Source organism: Asterias rubens, chromosome 9 (assembly GCF_902459465.1).
Source record: "Asterias rubens chromosome 9, eAstRub1.3, whole genome shotgun sequence".
NCBI classification, from domain to species: domain Eukaryota; kingdom Metazoa; phylum Echinodermata; class Asteroidea; order Forcipulatida; family Asteriidae; genus Asterias; species Asterias rubens.
The window spans coordinates 3,328,805-3,353,276 of NC_047070.1; the positions used below are offsets into that span (position 1 = coordinate 3,328,805).

The window sequence follows — 24,472 nt, forward strand, 5'->3', positions numbered from 1 at the left end:
TTTTCTTTCATTATTATTTTGCTCGATTATTAAGTTCGATGACCGATTGAGCTCAAATTTTCACAAGTTTGTTATTTTATACATATGTTGAGATACACCAACTGTGAAGGCTAGTCTTTGACAATTACCAATAGTGTCCACTGCCTTTAACCTACTTCCGAGCATTGCGCATATTATTTCCGAGATCAATGGATTTACCCAGTTAGGCCTGGTTCATACTTCCTGCGAAGGTTCATACGTATGTGAGTGCGATACGAATGTTTACGTCACAAATTCACAACGAATCATTCATATCAGTTGAAATGTGCTCAACTCCTGCGTAATATTCGCAGCGAGGGAAGCTTGTGACGTCATAATTCGCTTCCCGTTCGAATTCGCAGGAAGTCTGCTGGAATAGTGTCCCCACAACTCTATTGAGCAAGGAAGGAAGTTTGATTTCAGCAGGCTTCGAACTGATGATACCCTAGCCTACATCCGTATGGACTGTAAAAGGGGAAACCCTGTTTCAGCCCTAGAAATAGGTGGCAACGGCCCCTGGAAAAAGAACTTATTGTAGCCCACACCTTGAAGTGGTCTTCAGGCCTTGTGTGTCTGGCGACGTGCATTAAAAAAAGAAAAGAAAACAAAAGAAAGATAGTTTCCAAAGTTTTATCAGTGCCGGTTCTATGACTAATTGCAGCTCCCACATTTATCGGACAAGAAGGACAAAATTACGACGCAAGGCTTCAAAGTAGGAGGTATCGTGAAAGTCCGGGTACTGGACATCAATTTGATGGACAAGTTGGCATCTGTATCCATGAAGGTATCTATCTTAAAGCAGCCATTCCTCGGCTACTATGACATTCAGCCTGGTGCCAAAGTGGAGGTGAGTTTTTCAATAGATGGAAATTTTCATTGAGGATAACAAATATTATATAACACCCAAGCATATCCTTGCCATTTGATTGGAGGATTGTCCGTCACGTGATAACAAATAAAAGTACCATTGCACGCTGAGTCACTCACCGTGCTTTTTCGTTCCATCCGAAAAGTACCATTGCACGCTGCCAGCGTGCAATGGTACTTTTCGGATGGAACGAAAAAGCTGAGTAAAAACATCACTGCGTGCGCGTGTCTTTGTAACGCAGCAGTGTTACTGCAAGGAATAATATTAGTAAAATTACTAATACTAGCATCTGGATTCTACAATTAAAAATTGTAGGCCTACGCTTTGTTTGTTTTGAAAGTTGTATCTTTCAATCAAAATGACAAAGATCTACTTTGATGTTATATAAAACAAATAATGAATGTTTTTCATTCGTGCAATGGTGCGAATATGTTCATTCGTTGAAAGCTGGAATGTTCCATTCAACTCGGCTCCGCCTCGTTGAATAGAACATTCCATCTTTCAACTCATGAACATATTCGCACCATTGCACTCATAAACATTCATTATGTGTATACTAATAATTGTGGTTTTACCAATTATGTATATATACAGGTACACTGATGTGTTTTAACAGCGTGATAGGACACTGCTCTAGACTTGCAAAGGTTGTGGGTTTTAATCCTACCCCGAGTAATATGCATGTGATTTGTTTTTTTACAGAGCTGGAGTACCGAGTGCATATTGGTAAAACCAAAACTACTCATATTTGTGAGATTTTTTGTTGTTAAACTGGTCCCCTCTTTGTTATTGATTGGTTTTGAATATTAAACTGTAGATGACATATTTTTTAAGTGGTGGGCCAGCGTGTTATTTGTCAGGAATTTTCCTGTTTTTGTCATCATTGAAAAACTTGTTTGTGGTACTTGCAGTGGATTTCTGATTCTCTCAAAATAAGGTTCAGGATTTATGATTGTTTAGACCAAGCAAAGTTGCAGACTATATTGTCAGTTTTTAATTCGGGTTGGGCAACTGATTTTTCAATATTTTGTTTATTTAAAAATTGCTTAAAGCCATTGGACCCTTTCGGTACAGACAAAAATAAAAAGTTCACAGATTTACAAATAATTTACAGGGTTTACAGAAGGTAATGATGAAAGACTTCTCTCGAAATATTAGTCCATGAAATGCTTTACTTTTTGAGAAAACGGTAAAACAATATAAATTCTCGTTAACGAGAATTACGGATTTGTTATAAACACATGTCATGACACGGCGAAACGCGCGAAAACAGGAGTGGGTTTTCTTGTTATTTTCTCCCGACTCCGATGTCCGATTGAGCCTAAATTTCCACAGGATTGTTATTTTATATATAAGTTGTGATACACGAAGTGTGTGACTTGGATAATACTGTTTACCGAATGTGTATAATGGCTTTAAGTGTTTCTTGTTGTTGTTGCTGTTTTTTTGTGTTGGGGGGGGGGATATAACAAGCCAGCAAATAATGATTGTTGTTCGAAGATTGTTTTTATCTTGGTGCACCTTATGACTTTAAAATGTTTATTCGACCGAAAGTAGACGGTTAATTTGTAATTAATTTTACTCCACATTTTTAGATCTTTTCTTGATACATATTTGATCTTTTCCCCGGTTTCAGGGCACGGTGTCAGCTGTCACAGACAAAGGTTTACGGATACAAATCTCTCCTCACGTCGCAGGCTTTGTGCCTAACTTACATATGGCGGATGTGATTATTCATAAACCAAGTAGCAAGTTCCAAATTGATCAGGCTCTGCAACTCAGGGTAACTATCCAATGTTTGTTTTTTGTTTCTTGACATATTTCTTAGAGGCACTGAACACATTTGGTAATTGTCAAAGACCAGTATTCTCACTTGGTGTATCCCAACATATGCATCAAGTAACAAACCAGTGAAAATTTTGACTTTAGTAAATTTTGACTTTATTCAATTTTAGTGTGCTTTCAGTAAGGAATAAAAGGCTTCTGGTCAGAAGTCTTTTATTATTTTAGTCAGAAATTACCTCTTTCTCAAAAACGACGTTACTTCAGAGGGAGCAGTTTCTCACAATGTTTTATACATCAACAGCTCTCCGTTGTTTGTTACAAGTACGGTTTTATGCTGATATATATTTTGAGTAATTACCGAACGTGTGCAGTGCCTTTAAATGGAGTATACACCTTTTGTTTTTTGAAGCTGTTCATTTTTTTTCAATCCTTATAAATGAAGATATATACAATATGTAGATGTAGATGTATGCAATATAAACCATATCTGTAAAAATTCATTTCAAAAGATGGAAGCATTTTTGAGATATCCCTAAAAATGTTTGATTATAATAATGCAAAAAATAGTAAATGGCCTGACGTTTGGACCCTAGCAGAGTCTTTCTCGAAGGCTAAATGACAACACAACAAACATGAACAGGTAACTAAAGTGAAACATAAGCAGTGAAGTGGAAATACATGAATGGGGTTAGAAAGCATACATAAAAAAGCAGGGGGTAAACAATGAATAGGGGGACAAACAAGGGGGGGGGTGAAGGGAAGGGACTGCTTGACCACAAGCAAGAAGATGGAAACACAAAGGACAACATCAAGGGTGGTGAGGTTGGGTAAAAAGTAATTTATATTAGTGAATGAGGCTCAGGCTAAAAGGCTATGGGGTAAAAAGGAGACGGCAAAACAAAAGGTTTATTAGTCGTTTCCTTCTTGGATGTTCAGACCATGGGGTTGAATGGTCTGGAGGCGTCTAATCCAGAGTTTTTCCCTACTCAAACGCACAGTCTCTCTGTGGTTGCCTAGTGCCTCTATGCCCTGTAAAATCATGTTATTATTATTATTTATTCGGCCAAGATTTCAACAAACAGTACAAGATACAATATTTACCATACTAAAGAAATATAACAGTATAAGAAACAACGAATGTAAACTTATGACACCTAAAAGAATTGTAAACCAATGATTGAATGAGACAGAGCACTGGCAATCAAGCAAGACAATTATAAAAACAGATAGGACAAGCCCATTCTAAGATGGCCAGGATCAATAAAAGTGAACCTAACCACTGTGACTCGAAAGCCTATCAATCCAAAATATCAGAAATGGAGTGATTAGGAAGATTGAAGTGATGTCCTACAGGTGTATCCAGCTTTTGGGTCTTGACTGTAGATCTGTGGCCGTAGAAACGCCTCTTGAGTGTAGTTCTTGTTTCACCTGTATATTAAACACCACAGACTCTGCAAGATATGAGATAAATGAGATTAGTGGTGGTGCAGGTGACATGACCCCTTGTCTTATGGGTGGTACCGCCGGTGTTACTGGTGAAGGAGTCCGATTCCCTGATGTGTTGTCTACAGACGATGCATTTGGAGATGTTGGAACACCTAAAAGTTCCCTGTGGTAGAGGGGGGTTAACATCATCATTAATGGGAGGGACTTCTGCTCAGACAATGAGATCCCTGATGTAAAAGATCCCAGTGCACATATCGAAAAGAGAAGGGGTTCGCCCCGGTGTTCCTGGCTGAGTCTGCTAAATGTGCCGTAGCACCTTGTAAACCATTATAAGGTGCTAAATAACTGGGTCCCAGAATTCATTACTGCAATATCCTATCTTTCTGAAAGTTTGTATATACTCAGCACCTTGAGTACCTTGTTTGGTAGATACGTGTGCTATATAAGACATCGATTTAATATTATTATCTGACTCGTTATATTTACTCCCAAGGTTCTCGTGGTGGATGCAAACAAACGTCGTCTTCTCCTGACCCACAAAAAAAGCTTAGTGGAGTCCACCCTTCCAGTCATCACGTCTTATGACCAACCGGAAGTTGATATGTTGCTACATGCTTATATTGTTACAATCAAGGACTTTGGTTACCTTGTCCGTTTCTACAACGATGTCACAGGTATGTTGGTTACCGGTGTGTAATGAGTACCGATGTCATTTGAGGCTTTTGATTTGTGACAAGGGTGTATTTTTCTTCCATTATTATCTGGCAACTTCGACGACAAATTGAGTTGAAATTTTCACAGGTTTGTTATTTTGTGCATTATGTTGAGATACACCAAGTTACCAAAGGTGTCCAGTGTCTTTAAAGTGACGTTTCAATTTTGGTTATTGCACATGTTTATCTTATTGTTTGTATTTAGCGCCATGAGCACTTTCATGGATTTGTGCGCTTTATAAGTTTTCATTATAAATATTATTATAATTGGAATTTTATTTCCAGGGTTGATCCACTCTTCAGAGCTGTGCATTGGCAATGAAGCGGTAGAAGAAGGCGCCTACGCTGTGGGTCAAGTCGTCAAGTGTCGCGTCACGAAGACATATCCTGTTGAAGACAGACGCATCTCATTGTCTCTTAATTTAACCAAGAAGCCCACGGAGATCAAGGAGGCTGGCTACAGCAATCCCGAGATGGGACAGGTTTGTCATTTAACTCATTTTATTTGTAGAGTTTGGGTTTGAACGTTTAAAAATTGATTTGAGCGGGACACCGATGTGTGTTTGCAGTAATTTCCAGAGTTCTGTGAAAAATCCCAGGAAAAATATTGGATTGGAACTGCCTCTAGCTATCAGGTTATCTCTGTGGTTTAGTTGGTAAGACACTGTTTTAGAATTGCATGGGTTGTGGGTTAAAATTTCACCCAAGTAAAATTTGTCTGTTTTTTTTTTTTTCAGAAGTACTGAGTAACACACAGCGGGTAAAACCAATAGTCATCGTTGGTGCGTGCTAAAGCTGTGTACATTATGGTCATCAAATTGTTGCCATAAATCTTCGTTATGGTGTTATCTGTGTAAAGAATTGTGTACAGTTGTATGATACTTTTTAACTTTTTCTTTTTGCAGCTCACAGATGCCAAAGTGACCAGGGTCACTGACTATGGCCTAGATGTCACGCTGCAGCCTGGTGGCGCTAGAGCCTTCCTTCCCAAAATGCACCTGTCTGATTTTACAGAGAACTGTGGTCCGATGCTGGCATGCTACGAGCGGAACGACATCATTTCTAACGTTATGCACTGGTCTTTCTCTACTCGCACAAACCATGCTGTATCCTTTGAAGAAAATAAATGGTGGCAGTCCCTAGGCAGTGCTTCCTAGTAATTTCAGTTTGTCGTCCCTGACTCACCATTATGAGAAGGCTACACCTCGAAGTTGATTTTGTTTAAAACAAAACATTTTCCATAATACTGGTCACCTAAGTTTGGAAAATTGTTAAAGGGACTTTCTTGACCCGATACGTTTAGTTGCATTACGTGAATTTCATTCTAACCAAAATCTCTGAACTCTACTCATTGGTTTCAATGTGACTCTTATCAGATGTTTTAAAGTAATTGTTTTAGAAACACTCACCCTTGAATTATCATCATCATCATAATTCTCAGTGGTCCATCAAGGGGGGACGTAGAGCCGCCCAAACCAAACATTTTGTTGCAGACTGCTGCAGACTGCTGTGTCGATGAGTCATGGTCCGCTTAGCTGGCGCAACCAGGTGTTACGTGGTCGCCCTCTTGGTCTCTTTCAGGCTGGGCCAGGACGGAGTCCCCCCTCGAGCGAGCGTTGACGCTCAGCTTGAGGGTGGCATGTGCTGGAGTGTCTATTGGAAGTCGACGGACGTGGTCAAAGAGGGAGTGGCGTCGCCGTGAGATGGTCTCACGGATGCCCTGGAACCCGTTCGTGTCAAAAAACTGAAATGCTGAAAAGCAGAGAGAAACTTCTAATGTTTTTTATTCAAATTCTTGATATGAATTGGTCCGTTCTTTATGAGTCGATGTTGCTTTCATGATAACATTTGACACTGTTTCCTATTACCTCGACTTATTAGCAATAATATAACAACTGTAATTATTCTTTAGCTATTCGTGTTAGTAATCTTACAGGCAGACACCCTAAACCACAAACTTTTTATCTGGTAACACAGATCGTGCTCAAAACTGTTCTTTCCCAAATCAGTGAGTACTATAACCCCAGGTTGTCTTAGGCAAACACTGGTCTAGTTTTTATGGGTGGTTCACGACACGTAATAGTATATTTCCAAGCAGACTTTTTTCAAAATTCCTTAGCGAGACATCTACTCAGGTTGTGACACAAAAACCGATGCTGATACAAGCGAAGCAAAACAAGGAGCTTATCAAAGAGTTTAATGAGCTGCAGTCTGACGCCGTCGTCATGGGCGTCGTCAAGCGCGTCATGAAATATGGCCTCTTCATTGAGTTGCCCAACAATCTCGTGGGACTTGCCCCAATATCTGTGAGTATTTGAAGATGATTTTTGGGGTTGAACAAAGAATTGACTAGAGTGGGATTCGAACCAACGACCTCCGGATTAAAGTGCCGGCGCTCTACCAACTGAGTTATCTAGCCCTAATTGGCGGTGTCCCAGGTTGTATAGTAATTTGGGTGTGATCCCTGGCTACACGGCAGTTAACGGTTGTATGGCTTCTGACTGGCACCCCCGAACAAAGATATTGACAAAATAGGGACACCGCCAATTAGGGCTAGATAACTCAGTTGGTAGAGCGCCGGCACGTTAATCCGGAGGTCGTTGGTTCGAATCCCACTCTAGTCAATTCTTTGTTCAACCCCAAAAATCATTTACAAATTTACCCAGTCAGTTTCCCTTGTGGTTTATATTAGTATTTGAAGATCAACGAAGTTGTTTTGTAAACAAAGAATACAGTATTGAAATTTGTGCACAAATTTTTTTTCAATCTGAGAGCTCACTGATTATAGAATTCATGGGTGGTGTGTTGTAGCAGCACAGATAAGCTCACCAGACTCAAGCCATGGTGTTTCTGATTAGCAGATTGGGTTTGACTCACGGTTTTGGCGCTTGTGTCCTTAAACAAAGACGCTAAGCCATTATTGCCGCGTCCTTTAGACATTTGATGGAACGTAGGTCAAGTGTGTTGTGAATACACATCAAAAACATTGAACTTATCAAAAAGAGAAGGGGTTTGCCTCGGTGTCCCTGGTTTGATTGGCAGCATGTTGCGCCACAGCACCTTGTAAATCATTGCATGGTGCAGTGTAAAATAAAAACAGTATTTCAATTTTGGCCTTTAGGCATACAGCCAACCTTTTTTTGGCCTTGGTGCCCCTTCACCCTTTGCAAAATGAAAATGGCCTTGCCCTCTCAAAGATGAAACTCCAGGCCAGGGGATCGATTTCACACACCACTAAAATTCATAGTGCCATGGCTGTTTGTATTCTGACATTACACTTTACTTAGCAACTACGATTGATTTGCAGTTATTGTCAAAGACCAGTCTTCTCACTTGGTGTATCCCATTATAACCATACAATAACAAGCCTGTGAAAATTTGAGCTAAATTGGTCATCGAAGTTGCGAGAAAATGATGAGAGAAAAGACACCCTTGTTGGACGAATTTGTGTGCTTTCAGATAGGAATAAAAGACTTCTGGCTAGAAGTCTTTTATTATTTTAGTGAGAAATTACCTCTTTCTCAAAAACAACATTACTTCAGAGGGAGCCGTTTCTCACATTGTTTTATACTATCAACAGCTCTCCAATGCTCGTTACCAAGTCAGTTTTTAAGTTAATATTTGTTTTGAGTAATTACCAAACGTGTACCTTCCCTTTAACCTACATCGGTAAATGGGTCAAACACAAATAACGTTTTTTAAATTTTTTTTTTAGGCGATGTCAGATGACTTTACCACCAACTCGGATGCATTCCAAGTGGGTCAGACCCTGAGAGCTAATGTGACGGAGGTAGTCGTCGAGAAATCTCGATTTCTCTTGAGTCTTCAGTCGTCCATGTGCCACCCTAAGAAGGGAGAAGATCGTCTCCTGATGGAGCAGTACTTCAACGAGAGAGATGTTATCAGCAAGAAACTGGCAACAAAGGAAGGTAAGAGAGAGAGTTTCATGAGGGGTGTAATAATAATGACCAGTTTTTATATAGCGCTTTTGACACTCGAAGGGCGTCTCAAAACGCTTCCAACATTATTACTCCTGGTCTCTGGGCCAATTAATTCTTTCCTTAAACCATCTCAGCTCCCTGGGGAGTATACAGCCTGTGAAACAAAGAAGCGCTACTAAGCTAAATCAATCACAGGAACCATCTCTGCCCTCGCAGGTACCCATAGTTAAGTGTCTTGTTTAGGGACACAATTGTCACGATCGGGATTCGAACCAACACTTTGCGAAACAGAAACACCAGAGCTTGAGTTTGGTGCTCTTCTTAGCTCAGCCACAACACCGTACAGTCTCAGGCTTGATACTTCACGGAGGCAATGAAGGTGATTACCTCTATGCCCCCTGGTCAATGCCTTGGTGCCCTTGAAATGCTTCAGTATAAATTTACAATTTTCTCATAGTGTTTGGTTGCCCTTTTACACAGAGAAAATGCCTTGGTGCCCCTTATCTTTAAACAAGCAAGGCAAACAGGACTGTTATCCTGTTTGGGTCTTCTGAGAAAAAAAGAAGTTCTAACCAAAGTTCTACTGTCTTTACCCTTAGCCTGGAAGCAGCTTCTGAAACCCAAGATCTGTCAGCAAGTAGAAGTCGAAGTCAGTCAAACAACCCCAGTAGGATTAGTTTGTCAGCTGCCCAACGACGTCAACGGATTTATTGATAGTTCTTACATTGGAGGTAACATTTTATAACTTGTTTACTTATCAAATCAAAAATATACAAATGCAATTTTATGAAATGCGTACAAACTGCACTAACGGGCAGACAACTATGTAGTGTAAATGGTCAATGCTGTTAGAGTGCCGTGCTTTTTGAAAAATAATGAATCTTTTGAGTTTGCAAGAAAAATAAAGAATTTGATAATTGTGGCTTGATTACATTGATTTTGGCATCATTTGAAACCTTGTGTAGACCCAATTTGGTCAATACACAAACCCTATTAACCCTTGACCCTGAATTCCATGATGTTAGATTATTTAGATAAGTATATAAATGTAAAATATTCTTTCTTTTATTGGATTATAGAAAATGAAGCTGAAGAGGGGTCAAAGGTCAGCGCCTACGTACTGAATGTCGATCTCAAGGAGAAGTTTGTTGAACTTTGCCTGGATCCTCGGACCATTCATCTGGACGTGAAGGTGTCTCAACAACAGCTCTCCAAGAAGAGCAAAAACAGTGATGTTGCGGAAGCAACTGTTGCCATGGTGAAGGATGACTTTGTCATGGTTTGCTTGAATTCTAGCGGGAGGATAGCGTACATCCCGGGAAGAAGGGTGAGCTAAGTGAAAAGAATTTATCTGCGTTTTTAGACAAAGTATGGGATATATTTAAAGACACCATCGGACACGTTTGGTAATTGTCAAAGACCAGTATTCTCACTTGGTGTATCTGAACATATGCACAACTTAACAAACCTGTGAAAATTTGAACTCAATTGGTCGTCCAAGTTGTGAGGTAATAATAGAAGAAAAAACACCCTTGTCTCAGGAAGTTGTGTGCTTTCAGATGCTTGATTTTGGGTCAACAAAATCTAATTCTGAGGTTTCAAACTCAAATTTGTGGAAATAGACTATATTTCTCGAAAACTCTGTTACTTCAGAGGAAGCCGTTTCTCACAATGGTTTATACTATCAACAGCTCCCCATTGCTTGTTACCAAGTAAGGTTTTATGCTAACAAGTATTTTGAGTTATTACCAATAGTGTCCAGTGCCTTTAAGGGTTTTGATACCTTTTTTAGATCATGTTTTCGGCCTTGACATGAATCCTTACTCACTGTGAATGAAGATATATGTGGTATAATTTACCTGTCGACATTTCAGCCTCATTAGTTGTCAAGTGTTTGAGGAAAAAGGGTGAGATCACAGAGAAATGTTTGTTACAAATCCTTAAAGGCAGTGGACACTATTGGTTATTGTCAGAGACTAGCCCTCACAGTCGGTGTATCTCAACATCAGCATAAAATAACAAGCCAGTGAAAATTTGAGCTCAAACGGTCATCGAAAAAACACACTTGTCACACGAAGTTTTGTGCGTTTAGATGGTTGATTTCGAGACCTCAAGTTCTATATCTGAGGTCTCGAAATCAAATTCATGGAAAACTACTTCTTTCTCGAAAACTATGGCACTTCAGAGGGAGCCGTTTCTCACAATGTTGTATACCATCAACCTCTCCCCATTACTTGTTTCCAAGAAAGGTTTTATGCTAATACTTATTTTGAGTAATTACCAATAGTGTCCACTGCCTTTAAGTGAATGTGTTATATGACCAGTGTTTATATATTTTGTTGTTGTTGTCAGCATCTGAATGATATTCGTGTTGGAGACGATTGTCTCGCTGTTGGACAGACCATCAACGTCATCAAACAGAGGTAAGTCTCCCATTAGCCTTTTTGATGTATGGTGGACATTGTAAAGGCCAGTTTATCCGCGCTGTGACTGCGTGCATTTGAATTTTGATTACACTTTGCGCTTCCGTTTACGCACTTTGCGACTTTGATAAACGGGTCCGCAGCGAGAGTAATCTGGTTTGGGTGTATTCAGACAAATTTACCCAAAACAAGTAGTCCTCTATCTAGTAGGTCATGAGTGTCCACCAAACATGTACCTCTAAATGGCTTCTTTTTTGTCATATCTTTCAGGTAAGATATTCTTCCTACTTCAGTCTGTTTTCCAATCAGAAAGAATTGTTATTAGCAAGGCGCTTAAAGACAGTGGACACCTTTGGTTATTGTCAAAGACCAGTTTTCTCACTTGGTGTATCTCAACATATGCATAACATAACAAACCTGTAAAAGTTTGAGCTAAATCGATCATGGAAGCTGCGAGAAAATGATGAAAGAAAAAACACCCTTGTTGGACGAATTTGTGTTCTTTCAGATAGGAATAAAAGACTTCTAGAAGTCTTTTATTATTTTAGTGAGAAATTACCTCTTTCTTAAAAACTACGTTACTTCAGAGGGACTCCTTTCCCACAATGTTTTATACTATCCATCGTTCTCCAATGCTCGTTACCAAGTAAGTTTTTAAGTTAATATTTGTTTTGAGTATATACCAAACGTGTACCTTCCCTTTAACCATGAACCCTTTTCTAACCCAGTTTTATAAATGGAGCTTGAGAATGCCGAGTCATTATTTTGTTAGACTAACCACTTTGAGCTATTTTAAGCAACTCTTTTTTAAATAGATGGATTTATAAGTACGATAACAGAAAAGACTAAAACCCAAGAAAATGTAACGATCCTAAAGATTTTGGCACAAAAAATCAGCTGAGTTTGAAAGATGTAGAGGAGATTGACCTTGATTTTTTTTATATCTCTTTAGATTCATCAACAATCGAGTGTTCACTGAGCAGTTTGTCAGTCAGAAAAAAAATACGACCAAACCATCGGCGCCGCAGACTGTTGAGAAAGCTGTGCCTAAGAAAACATCCAAGAAGGAACTCAAGAATCAGGCTAAGAAAGAACCCAAGAAAGAGTCAAGGAAGGAGAGGAAGATGAAGACAGAATCTGCAGACATCAACGCAGAAGGATTACAACTGGGTCAAACGGTCACCGCAGTGTAAGTATATGAACTTTATGATCAGCGAGCTTTCATATGGAGTTATATATCTCTGTAGGATTGGTACTGGTATGAACTGTAGAATTAGTGAGCTTTCAGAAAGCTTACAACTGGGTCAAACCGCCACTGCAGTGTGAGTTTATGAACTTTATGATCAGCGAGCTTTCATATTGAGTTATATATCTCTGTAGGATTGGTAGTGATATGAACTTCAGAATTAGTGAGCTTTCAGAAAGCTTACAACTAGGTCAAATCGCCACTGCAGTGTGAGTTTATGAACTTTATGATCAGTGAGCTTTCACATGGAATTGTTTTTTACCTTGCTGAAGTGTATGGGATTTGAGGCATACTCAAGTGAACAAGAAGCTAGTAGTAATAACTTACAGCTAGAGTTCATAAATTTGTGAGCAGGGGGCATGTTCATAAGAGTTTTAGGAATTCTGGATTTGAAAGACTGTGCTGACTGGGCTGATTTCTAGATGGTCTGTGTTGTAGTATTTCCTCCCGCGTCACCTCGAGGTGGTCTATGTTGGATGGAGCAAGATAGTTCTTTAAAGACACTGAACACTATTGGTAACTGTCAAAGACCAGTCTTCTCACTTGGTGTATCTCAACATATGCATAAAATAACAAACCTGTGAAAATTTGAGCTCAATTGATCGTCGAAGTTGCGAGATAATAATGAAAGGAAAAACACCCTTATCACACGAAGTTGTGTGCCTCCGGATGCTTGATTTCGAGACCTCAAAATCGAATTCTGAGGTCTCAAAATCAAATTTGTGGAAAATTACTTCTTTCTCGAAAACTACGTTACTTCAGAGGGAGCCGCTTCTTACAATGTTTTATACTATCAACAGCTCTCTGTTAATTGTTACCAAGAAATGTTTAATGCAAATAAATATTTTGAGTAATAACCAATAGTGTCCAGACCTTTAAAGATTACAGTTAGACGAGATTTTAAACGTCTAGCGTCGAGTCGTTCCAACTCAAGTTGTTGTAGAAGCTGGGTGACACTGCTTTCACGCCTGTAATCATTTGCGACAAAGCATGCTGCTCTGGGCTGAACTTTTTCAACTGCTTCTATGAGGTTCTGTTTGTGTGGGTCCCATATGCTGCTGCAGTACTCTAATTAAGGTCAAACAAGTGTCTTGTAGGCGGTGGCTTTGGTCTTTTCATCACAGCATCTCAAGTTTCTCTTAAGGAGGCCAAGAATCTTATTTGTCCCAGATGTAACTTGGCTGATGTGTTTGGACCAGGAAAAATCTCTTGTCAGTTCAACCCCTAAGTATTTTTGCTGAATCACTTCCTGTAAAGTGGCATCTCCCATTTGATGAGTAGTTGGCTTCTTTTTATGTGTCATATGCATTTTAAAACATTTTGAAGCATTGAAGCTCATTTGCCAGGTTTTCTCCCTTTCACACAGCGAGTTGATGTCTTGTTGTTAAGGGACATAGTCATTATTTGATGTTATTTCTCTGTGCAAAATGCAATCATCTGCAAATACCTGAGAGCTTTACATGGTTAATATACATGAGGAATAACAACAGACCTAAGGCTGTCCCCTGAGGAGCTCCTGAAATGACTGGTGAATTTTAGGATTTTTCTCCATCAATGACGACAGTTTGATGACGCATAGTTAGAAAACAATTGCTCCAGTTTGTTATACTATTTCTGATTCCGAGGTGATGTAATTTGGTGAGTAAGCGTTTGTGGGGAACCGTGGTACTGGTATGAACTTTAGAATCTGTGAGCTTTCAGATGGAAATATTTCTCTGGAGGATTGGTACTGGTATGAACTTCAGAATGACTGAGCTTTCAGATGGAAATATTTCTCTGGAGGATTGGTACTGGTATGAACTTTAGAATCAGTAAACTATTTGGATGGAAATATTTCTCTGTATGATTGGTACTGATGAACTTGCAATCTAGACAAGAAAATCCATCCTGACGAAGTAACATTGATGTATTTTATAAAATATTTGATCCAACTCTTTTTGTGTTGTTTTTATTTAGGGTGAAATCTATCCTTGAATGCCAGATGAATGTGCGAGTAAATGATGTCATCATGGGTCGAGTGCACGCTTTAGAAGTCAGACACTTTATGAAACCGGTGAGTCGTGACACTTGTGTTCTTGAGCAAGACACTTAAAGGAACACGTTGCATTGGATCGGACAAGTTGGTCTATAAAAATTGTTTGTAACCGTTTTTTTTTTATATATAAAATGCATGTTTTAAAAGTAGAATACAATGATGCACACAAATTTGCCTCAAAGTAGCGTGGTTTCCCTTTACTCTGCGAACTAACACGGTCGGCCATTTATGGGAGTCAAAAATTTGACTCCCATAAATGGCTGACCGTGTTAGTCGACAAGGTAAAAGGAAAACCGTGCAATTTCGAGGCATGTTTGTGTGGATCATTGTCTTCTACTTTTACAACATCTTTCTACCCATATGCATTTTATAACAAACGGTTACAAACACTTTTCAAAGACCAACTCGACCGATCCAAGGCAACGTGTTCCTTTAACTACATGCTTTCGCCAGAAGACGATCAGAGCACACTGATCGAAATGTCGAGTTGAAACCAACAGTTCTTTTCAGAACCACCCCAATTCATGGTGTTACCGCAAACCTTTCCATATCGTATTTCCACCATGCAAAGTTTCAAATCCTGCTCACATGTTTCCCTCCACCCAGGGGTAAAAGGGTACCTGTGAGGGCAGAGATGGTTCTTGTGATTGATTTGTCCGAGTAGCGCATAATTGTTGCACAGGTTGTATACTCCCCAGGGAGCTGAGATGGTTTAAAGGCAGTGAACACTATTGGTCTGTCAAAGACTAGCCTTCACAGTTGGTGTATCTCAACATATGCATAAGACAACAAACCTGTGAAAATTTTAGCTCAATCAGTCATCGAACTTGCGAGATAATAATGAAAGAAAAAAAGAACCCCTGTAACACGAAGTTGTGTGCGTTTGGATGGTTGATTTCGAGACTTAAGTTCTAAATCTGAGGTCTCGAAAACTCTTCTTTCTCGAAAACTACGCCACTTCAGATGGAGCCGTTTCTCACAACGTTTTATACCATCAACCTCTCCCCATTACTCGTCACCAAGAAAAGTTTTATGCTAATAATTATTTGGAGTAATTACCAACAGTGTCCACTGCCGGAATGATCTAAGGCCTAGTCACCAGGGGTAATAATGTTGGAAGCGCTTTGAGAAGCCCTCGGGTGTGAAAAGCACTATATAAAAACTGGTTATTATTATTATTATTATTACAAAATCCAACAAATCAGTTTTCTTTTGTCATGAGCAAATTTAGAATGTGTGACTCAACGATGTTTTTTCATGTTTGGTAAAACTTTTCTTTTACAGACTAAGTCTCCATTTAAAGGAATGAAAGTGGGACAGGAGTTAAAAGCAAAGGTCATAGGTTATCTACAGGTCAAAGATCACCACTACCTCCCGATCACACATACTCACGGCGTTAAGATGGCAGTAGATTTGACACTAATACAAAGGTATAGTGCATTTTTTTGTATACACTTGTTCTTGATATGTGGGGTCGGGTGTCATGGCCGAGTGATCTGGGGTGTTGGACTCTGAGTCCTGTCATTTATAGAGTGTGGTTTAGACTCCTGGCTCGGTCAGTTCCGACAACTGTGTCCTTGAGCAAGGCTTCCTTGATGCCATTTTCACAAGGTGCTTGTATTGTGTGTTTTCTTTTCACAAGACTAGAAAATAGGCAGTAAGTAGACTCTTCTAAAACCAATGATGTGCTATCCATTTTTGGCTGTAAAATTTGTCAAGCTATTTTGCTTATATTTTTAACTGGTGTACTCTTCTAAAAACTGTTTACTTAATGTACGTAATTTTATTAATCTTTTGCAATTTTTACTGTTATGCGCCCTCAAACAGGCTGGTCCTGTAGAGAGCGCAATATAAAACCAATACATTATTATTATAATTATCACTTTTTCTTATAGTAACCAACCTCAAAATATACACAAAAGTTGAAGTTATAGAATTACAAGGAATAGCTATAATCATCAAATATGGATAACAATCTCAGATTATCCAACATATTAAGTGATGCCAACTTGCTTGTCTTTCCACCTTCCAGGTAACCTTACGGGCTAGAAGTTTCTCAGTTTTAGCCCCCCGCCTGTGGAACTGCTTGCATCTCACCCTTAGTTCACAACCTGACGTTTTTTCATTCAAATCCAATCGCGAAACTTACCTCTTCAGTCAAGCCTACCATTAAATTTTTCCTTGATCCTATAGCGAAGTGAATAAGGGAATAAACGTTTAGAACTGGCAGGGTCGTTGCCGTGTCGGCGACGACCTTTATCACACTGCAACGACCCTGCATGGTTTTAAATGGCCGTTAAAGAACGACGTGCTTGAGCTCTGTTTGTACATGTACAACGTATGTGTGTTGCATTGTTAAGACTGAGACGCCTATTTCTGACAGTTTCTGGCTCTGTTCGTGCGCATAGTCTTGGTGCAACACGTTCTCGTTTTCCTTTCACACGCAGCGCGGCCAACTCACCGACAGCACCCGCATCGCCTGTTACAAGAAACGTCTTGCACCAAGACTAGCGCGGAGTATCCGCTCACAACCGATTATAAACACTGGTCATTATGAAAGGTTTAAACACCCCCATGTGATGCACTCTCCACCAATAGGAATAGCGAAACTGTCTGAGGTATTTATGAATAGTATTTCTTGATACCAGCGCTTTACAAGTTTTATTATTATAATTTAATCCGTGTCTTTTATGCAGCAAATTGGATGATGACGATTTCAAGACTGAAGATTTAACTCTAGAGAAGCAGTTACTTTCCTACAAGCCTGAACAGACTGTCACCTGTGTGGTTCAGAAGGTAAGAAAGTGCTCATCTCCCTCGGTGTTCAGATCGTGAATCCCAACCTTGTTTCTAGGGGTGATTGTGGGGTGTCATGGCTGAGCGGATAAAAGCACCAAACTCAAGCTGTGGTGTTTCTGTTCAGCAGAGTGTGGGTTTGAGTCCTGGTCGTGACACTTGTGTCCCTGAGCAAGACACTTCACGATAATTACTTCTCTCCACCCAGGGGAAGGCAGAGATAGTTCTTGTGTTTGATTTAGCTTATAGTGATAGTTGCTCATATTTGGCTGCACGAGCTGTATACTCCCAAGGGAGCTGAGATGGTTTAAGGAATGATTTTAATGCAGTTTTTAGGCTGACTATGTACAAACATGATTCGTTTGAAATGGAATTGCGTTAGAAAAACTTGCTATTTGACAAGCATAAAGCGGCCTACAAGCGCCATACAAGCGTTTTTAATAAGTGTGCATGCAAAAGTGTCAAGTAGTTTTCTCATTTTTACCGCCACTAAATGGAAATTAAAATTCATTTAAAATTGTTTTGTTTTCACAGTATGTACAGAATGTGTTGTGGGTGGCTGTGACTGGTACCCTGCAAGGCAAGATTTTCCAGTTAAATCTGTCCAAGAGCTTGAGTGAAGTGCAGAAACCGGCTAAGTTATTCAAACCAGGAGCGGTCAGAAAAGCCAAAGTGGTCAAAATTGACATGACACATAAGGTTTTAGAACTAACATTTGTTGGTGAGTTTTTGAACTGTTAATATATTTATTCAAGTTTGAGTAGGATTTGACATTTAGTAAGGTTTGCAGTTACGCCATGTTAATAAATCGCTCGTTTGAATTCTCCATAACAAAATCTAGCATAAGAGATTCATGTGCATGGTATTAAACCACAAACCTTACCCGAAGAAAAATTTTATTGTCAGTGCAAAACCTTTGTATCCCTAAAATACGCGAGTTTGAAATTTATTACGGTAAGCCTCCACTAAATAATTTGCCTTGTGGAGCACCCGACACCAAGTTTTTAGAATCGAGCCCTTTTATTGTCCCTTTTTGTCTTCTGTTTGGTCTCAATGAGGTACCGAAAATCAGCACAAGGATTTTTGCACGGACCGTTTTTGTGTAAGAATCAATGTTTTTGTTCTTAGAAAAATATTCTATGATTATGATGATTGTTACTTATCAACACTTATCATCATTTTCCCGTAGGTACTGGCTCGTCTGAGTTGACCCCTGGAATGATCCTGAATGGATTTATAACTCGAATCATCCCCGGAGTGGGTCTGGTCATTCAGCTTCCCTTCTGTCATCACGGCAGGGTGTCTCTCACTGACCTTAGAGACCGCTTCATCAAAGATCCTTTGGCGGGATTCAAGAAGAAACAGTGTGTCAGGTAGGAAGCCAACTCTTCAATTTGTTGTGTAGTGATCTAAAAAGGAATCAGAGCGCGAGCACGTGCTCGTTTGGTGTCTCTTTTAATGTTTGATTTTGAATATGATTAACAACAAAGATGAAAAACTAATAAAGGAATGTAAGAATATTTGAGGAGTTTGGGGATGAGATTGAATAAAAGCGGTATCAGAATATTAAAGACCTTGCTATAATCATTTATAACTCAATTGCATCAACTTATCTTTATGGTAGGTTTCACTCCACAAACGAACAAGGAGAAATCTACACTGACTCCACATATTACAGTTGCTTAAAGTAAAGCGGTAAAAAACTGTAGGGAAAAGTGACTATGTAACTTATAGAATTTCAGGTTGACAAATTTGTATCCCTAAATTAATTCAAACTTACCCAGTCATTTTCCCATTTGGTTTATGAATTTTTTATTTGAAATAAGAAGCTACATCCTTTTGTATAGGTGATCCATAGATACTATGATAACATAGAAAAAATTTGACAATGTCAATTGATACCACGATCTTTACTTTGAATGTTTTGTCGGGGTGGAGGTAGGTCCGATCTTGCAGCCATTTGCGCTGCCATGGGCCTTTTTGTACAAGCTGTTTCCAGCCACTATGGTCTCTAAAAAGGGCTAACTATCAGGCCTGATACTTAACGTAGGCAATTAAATGCAGTGGACACTATTAGTATTTGTCAAAGACTAGCCTTCATAGTTGGTGTATCTCAATATACCCATAAAATAACTAACCTGTGAAAATTTGAGCTCAATCGGTCATAAAAGTTGCGAGATAATAATGAAAGAAGAAAACACCCTGGTTGATTTCGAGACCTCGCGTTCTAAACCTGAGGTCTCAAAATCAAATTCGTGGAAAATTATGTCTTTCTCAAAAACTATGGCACTTCAGAGGGACCTGTTTCTTACAATGTTTTATACCATCAACCTCTCCCCATTACTTGTTACCAAGAAAGGTTTTATGCTAAATATTATTTCGAGTAATTACCAATAGTGTCCACTGCATTTAAGGTGATTGCCTCCATGCCCCCTGGTCACTGCCTTGGCGCCCTTGAAATGCTCCAGTACAAATTTACAATTTCCTCCCAAGGGTGCCCTTTACCAGGAAGAAAATGCCTTGGTGCCCTTGCCCCTCCAAACATGAAGAATACAAGCCTGAACTATAAACCTAGGAAATAATACTACAGAGTTGATTTTGTATAAAGGTGTTGCGTGATGGCAGTGCCAAAGAAAGACAATGCAGTTTTATCATTGAGAGCTTCGGACACATGGGAGGATCACGCCGCAGTTATTGACAAGGACATTCGCTCTGCTGAGGAGTTAGCAGTCGGTGACATCGTTAAAGGATATGTGAGCAGCTGCACAAAGGTCGGCGTCTTCGTCAGGTAAGTTGAACTTGTTATTGTCATTGATTTTCAATCCATGAGGAGGCAGGAACACTAGTCCTGCAGTTTTTTCATGCATGATGTTCTTCCTACCGAAATCTGTTTTCCACTTTTTGTTTTGCCCTCGGGAAAATGGACAAAACTGTGATATACATGTACAGTAGCCTGAACAAAAGTCTATAAATGTACGACATGTATATTCTCTGCTCGAAACTACACGGTCATCAATTGGTTGTAACATACTAAATGTTTGTCTGTTCATAGGTTAGGGAACAGAAGCTTCTCGCTCGCATACAGTACAAAGTCCTGCTCCTCACGTTCAATGCTGTCCATGGTCTCTCCCCTCATTACATTTCTGAACTGATAACGCCATACACCCCGACAAGGTCCCTCAGATCCTCTTCACAGCTTCTCCTACAAGTTCCCCCATACAGAACAAAAACGTATGGTAAAAGAGCCTTTGCTTTCAGCGCACCCACCCTTTGGAACTCTCTTCCTGCTACCCTCCGTTCCCAGATAAACCCGGACCTCTTCAAATCCCATCTCAAAACTCACTTGTTCTCTCAATCTTTTTTTGTAATATTGTATTGTTTAGTTTATTTGTTGCTTTCTCTTGTATAAATGTGTTTATTTGTTTTGTAAAGCGCATTGTGAGTGCTTGCAGTACTGAACTGCGCTAAATAAGCATTTCTTCTTATTATTATTAACCTTATCCCTAAATGTTGTCTTTAAATTGTTGCTTATTATTGAACTATTGTGTACCTTATACTAATAATTATATCATACCTCATACTGTATTGCTTTTGTAGTTTCAACATAAATATGCAATATTGTAATTTTTGCATTGAAATAAATGTTACTGAATGAATAATTGCAATTTCATATTTCAGCTTTTTGCTTTTACAGTCCACAGTTGGCATAGAGGGTCTGAACAGACAGGGAAAGAACATGTTTTCTTGAAATGCTCTGTCCTTCAAAATGTTTCTGTTTTTCTTGTTGGCAGTTTATCACGAAAAGTTTTTGGTCGAATCCAAATGAAGAACTTGTCGGAATCTTTTGTCAAGGATCCAGGACCTCTGTTTCCAACAGGAATGCTTCTTACTGTTGCAGTGTTAAGGTGAGAGAATCTAGTAATAATTTATGTCTTAAAGACAGTGGACACTATTGGTAATTGTCATAGACCAGTCTTCTCACTTGGTGTATCTCAACATATGCATAAAATAACAAACCTATTAAAATTTGAGCTCAATTGTTCGTCGAAGTTACGAGAGAATAATGAAAGAAAAAACACCCTTGTCACACAAGTTTTGTGCTTTCAGATGCTTGAATTCGACACCTCAGCTGAGGTCTCGAATTCCATTCAAATATTTGAGTGAGAAATTACTTCTTTCTCAAAAACTACGTTACTTCAGAGGGAGCCGTTTCTCACAATTATTTATACTATCAACAGCTCTCCATTGCTTGTTACAAAGTAAGATTTTATGCTAACAATTATTTTGAGTAACTACCAATAGTGTCTGGTGCCTTTAATAGAGAGTTGCTTCGATAAAGAGGTCTGAAGTCTACTGCCTCGGCAGTAGCTTTATCCTAAATCGTTGCATGTTCTTGGTATTAACTCATGGCTACAAACGTCTCCAAGCTTGATGTATTCTTTATCCTCGATGCAAAATTAACATCTATTATATTGTTGAGGTACCCGCTGCCAAAACAAAGGATTCCAACTGCCTCTAGCAATCTCGGTAGTTTAGTTGGTAAGACACTGCTCTAGAATTGCAAGGGTCATGGGGAAAAAAAGATGAAAACAACTACTGAAAAGCTATTTGAAACAAATGGAATTTCAATCTGTCTCTATAAAAAACTGACTTGAATCTAATGAGAGAGAGAGAGCAAGATTCTGCGCTGAGATTTATTTTGGGGGAATGAGGCCAGTTTTTTAAGGAGGGGTTTGATGTTATTTTTATACAAAACCCTTTGATGAACCAGAAGTGCGAATGTAACAACATTTCTTATTGAGTGTATTATTGTTTACTTTTCTGGTAGCGTTAATAAGAAGTCAGGAAAGATTGAGCTCTCTTCAGCGAGCACTGCCACTGGCGCCGAAGATCCGGTTCCTGCCAAACTCAGAGTGACAAGTAAGTTTATATTTAAATCCAGACACAAGATATGATCCAATAATTCAGCCCAGTGTATTCATCCTGTGCATTGGTGCACAGCCGTCACGGCTACGTATTTTTTGGGTGTCCATTTTATGAACAGCAGTTTGAAACCACCGATGTAGCTGTTATCTTAAAGCCATTGGACCCTTTCGGTAAACAGTGTTGTCCAAGGCCCACACTTTGTGTACCACATCTTCTATATCAAATAACAAACCTGTGGAAATTTAGGCTCAATCGGTCATCGGAGTCGGGAGAAAATAACGGAAAAACCCACCCTTGTTTCCGCGCGTTTCGCCGTGTCATGACATGTGTTTAAAATAAATCCGTAATTCTCGTTAACGAGAATTTATATTGTTTTGCTGTTTTCTCAAAAGTAAAGCATTTCATGGAATAATATTTCAAGAGAAGTCTTTCACCATTGCCTTCTGTAAACCCTGTAAGTTATTTGTGTACTTTTATTTTTTTTTCTGAACCGAAAGGGTCCAATGGCTTTAATGTTATTTGTATAATCAGTTAAAGGTACCCGTTGCCTTGGATCGGTCGAGTTGGTCTTTGAAAAGCGTTGGTAACAGTTTGTTATAAAATGCATTGATTAGAAAGATGTTTTAAAAGTAGAACATAATGATCCACACAAGTATCACTCGAAATTGCATGGTTTTCCTTTTACCTCGTCGAAAACCACAGTGGACCAATGATGGGAGTCAAAATTTTGAGTCCCATAAATGGCCGCCCATGTTAGTTCCCAAAGTAAAAGGAAAACCACACAATTTCGAGGCAAATGTGTGTGGATTATTGTATTCTACTTTTAAAACATCTTTCTAACCATATGCATTTTATAACAAACAAATGCTTTTCTAAGACCAACTTAACCGATGCAAGGCAACGTGTTCCTTTAACAATTTTGCGTCAATGATGAATAAAGAGTTTGTCGAATACAAGATCTGCATAGAGTTACTCAACAGTTGTCTGTTGTTCATTTGGTGTCTTTGTAACAAAAAGGGTACTCATAATTGTGAATGTGCCTATTGACATCATGCTGCCATCTTAGAGGTAAAATAATGGGCCAATGAGCAACCTTCTTTTGACCTCTCGTAGAGGGCTCTCTGCTCAAATGATGTCATTTGTGTCAGGTATATTATGTAACATCATGTTATGAATATGAATAATGTTTTATTGTCACTTGCAAAAAAACAAATATTTGTACAATGAAATGCGTTTTGGTTTTATAATAGCGTGTCTAAAAATGCGTTATATAAAAATACACACTAAAAATTTACCATTTATACAAAAATACTTTGAACATTTTATATAAACATTTATGAAAAGTATTACAATATACAGGCAAAATACAAAAGAAAAAAACAGCATGATAAGGTCTAGCAATGTTCGAATGTTATTAAAAATTGTGGGTTTATTTTTTATTTATTTTTATTTACAGGAAAGAAGAATCTGAAGAGGAAACGAAACATATCGGAAGGAGAGGAGGACATTGATAGCGGATTAGAAGAACCAGAAACATTGAGTGACACGGAAGTAGAGGTTAGTTTCAACTCGTCCACCTACCCCCCCCCCCCCACCCCTCCAACCCGTGCCAAGTATTGGTTCAAGTTAGGAATTTACATATTGGTTAAAGTGCACATGTTCAAAATCTCGGCTTATAAAACTTTCTAGGGGCAAGTGACAAAAACACAGTTAACTAGCGTCGTCAGCTACTTTTAAAAAAGATTAAGCACAAAGCCTGTTGGTGAAATAAAATTTCACCATAACTTGTTTCCCTACACCCAAATGTACAAATGGGTACCTGCAAGATCTGAGTCATGCATTTGATCAATTCCAAACTGCAGCTTGAAGTATGTTTGTCCGAGAGCAAAATCTTGAGTGAATTTTCCGTCCAGTTCAGATTCAAACCATAATTTTGTGTGATTTTTTTCTTAATTTTAGGTGATACAGAAACCAAGAGAGGGCGCTCCAGTTGCTCGACTCAACGTTGACTCTGGATTTAGTTGGGATAGTAGTCATGCACCAGATGCCAAGAAGAGTAAGAAGACAGTACTCCGCAACGAGGAGGAATCCAGCAGCGAGGAAAGTGATGTGGAAGAGGAGGAGACAGTTGTCAAAGAGGTAAGAATTCAAGAAATTGGTTCGATCTGTGGCGTGATGTTCATTCAATCTTATATCTTTTAGTTTCACATGCCGGGTCATCTCTTTGGAACAGCGTCCCACCTAAATCTCAAAACATATCTATTTTGGAAATCAT

General features: G+C 39.1%; 1 protein-coding gene across 1 annotated transcript in view; it reads left to right on the forward strand.

The window, feature by feature from the left end:
- The window catches only part of LOC117294827 (protein RRP5 homolog), a 43,857-nt gene that overhangs the window by 11,940 nt on the left and 7,445 nt on the right, over positions 1-24,472 (forward strand). Inside the window, exons 10-30 of the mRNA XM_033777363.1 lie at positions 680-865; positions 2,523-2,669; positions 4,611-4,791; positions 5,116-5,312; positions 5,736-5,936; positions 6,966-7,136; positions 8,546-8,759; positions 9,371-9,502; positions 9,851-10,098; positions 11,124-11,194; positions 12,147-12,383; positions 14,397-14,493; positions 15,760-15,905; positions 17,172-17,271; positions 17,806-17,992; positions 18,461-18,644; positions 19,880-20,059; positions 21,063-21,176; positions 22,100-22,191; positions 23,654-23,754; positions 24,157-24,336. Of these exons, the coding sequence (XP_033633254.1) occupies positions 680-865; positions 2,523-2,669; positions 4,611-4,791; positions 5,116-5,312; positions 5,736-5,936; positions 6,966-7,136; positions 8,546-8,759; positions 9,371-9,502; positions 9,851-10,098; positions 11,124-11,194; positions 12,147-12,383; positions 14,397-14,493; positions 15,760-15,905; positions 17,172-17,271; positions 17,806-17,992; positions 18,461-18,644; positions 19,880-20,059; positions 21,063-21,176; positions 22,100-22,191; positions 23,654-23,754; positions 24,157-24,336 (3,366 nt within the window). The remainder of the gene's footprint in view (positions 1-679; positions 866-2,522; positions 2,670-4,610; positions 4,792-5,115; positions 5,313-5,735; positions 5,937-6,965; positions 7,137-8,545; positions 8,760-9,370; positions 9,503-9,850; positions 10,099-11,123; positions 11,195-12,146; positions 12,384-14,396; positions 14,494-15,759; positions 15,906-17,171; positions 17,272-17,805; positions 17,993-18,460; positions 18,645-19,879; positions 20,060-21,062; positions 21,177-22,099; positions 22,192-23,653; positions 23,755-24,156; positions 24,337-24,472) is intronic.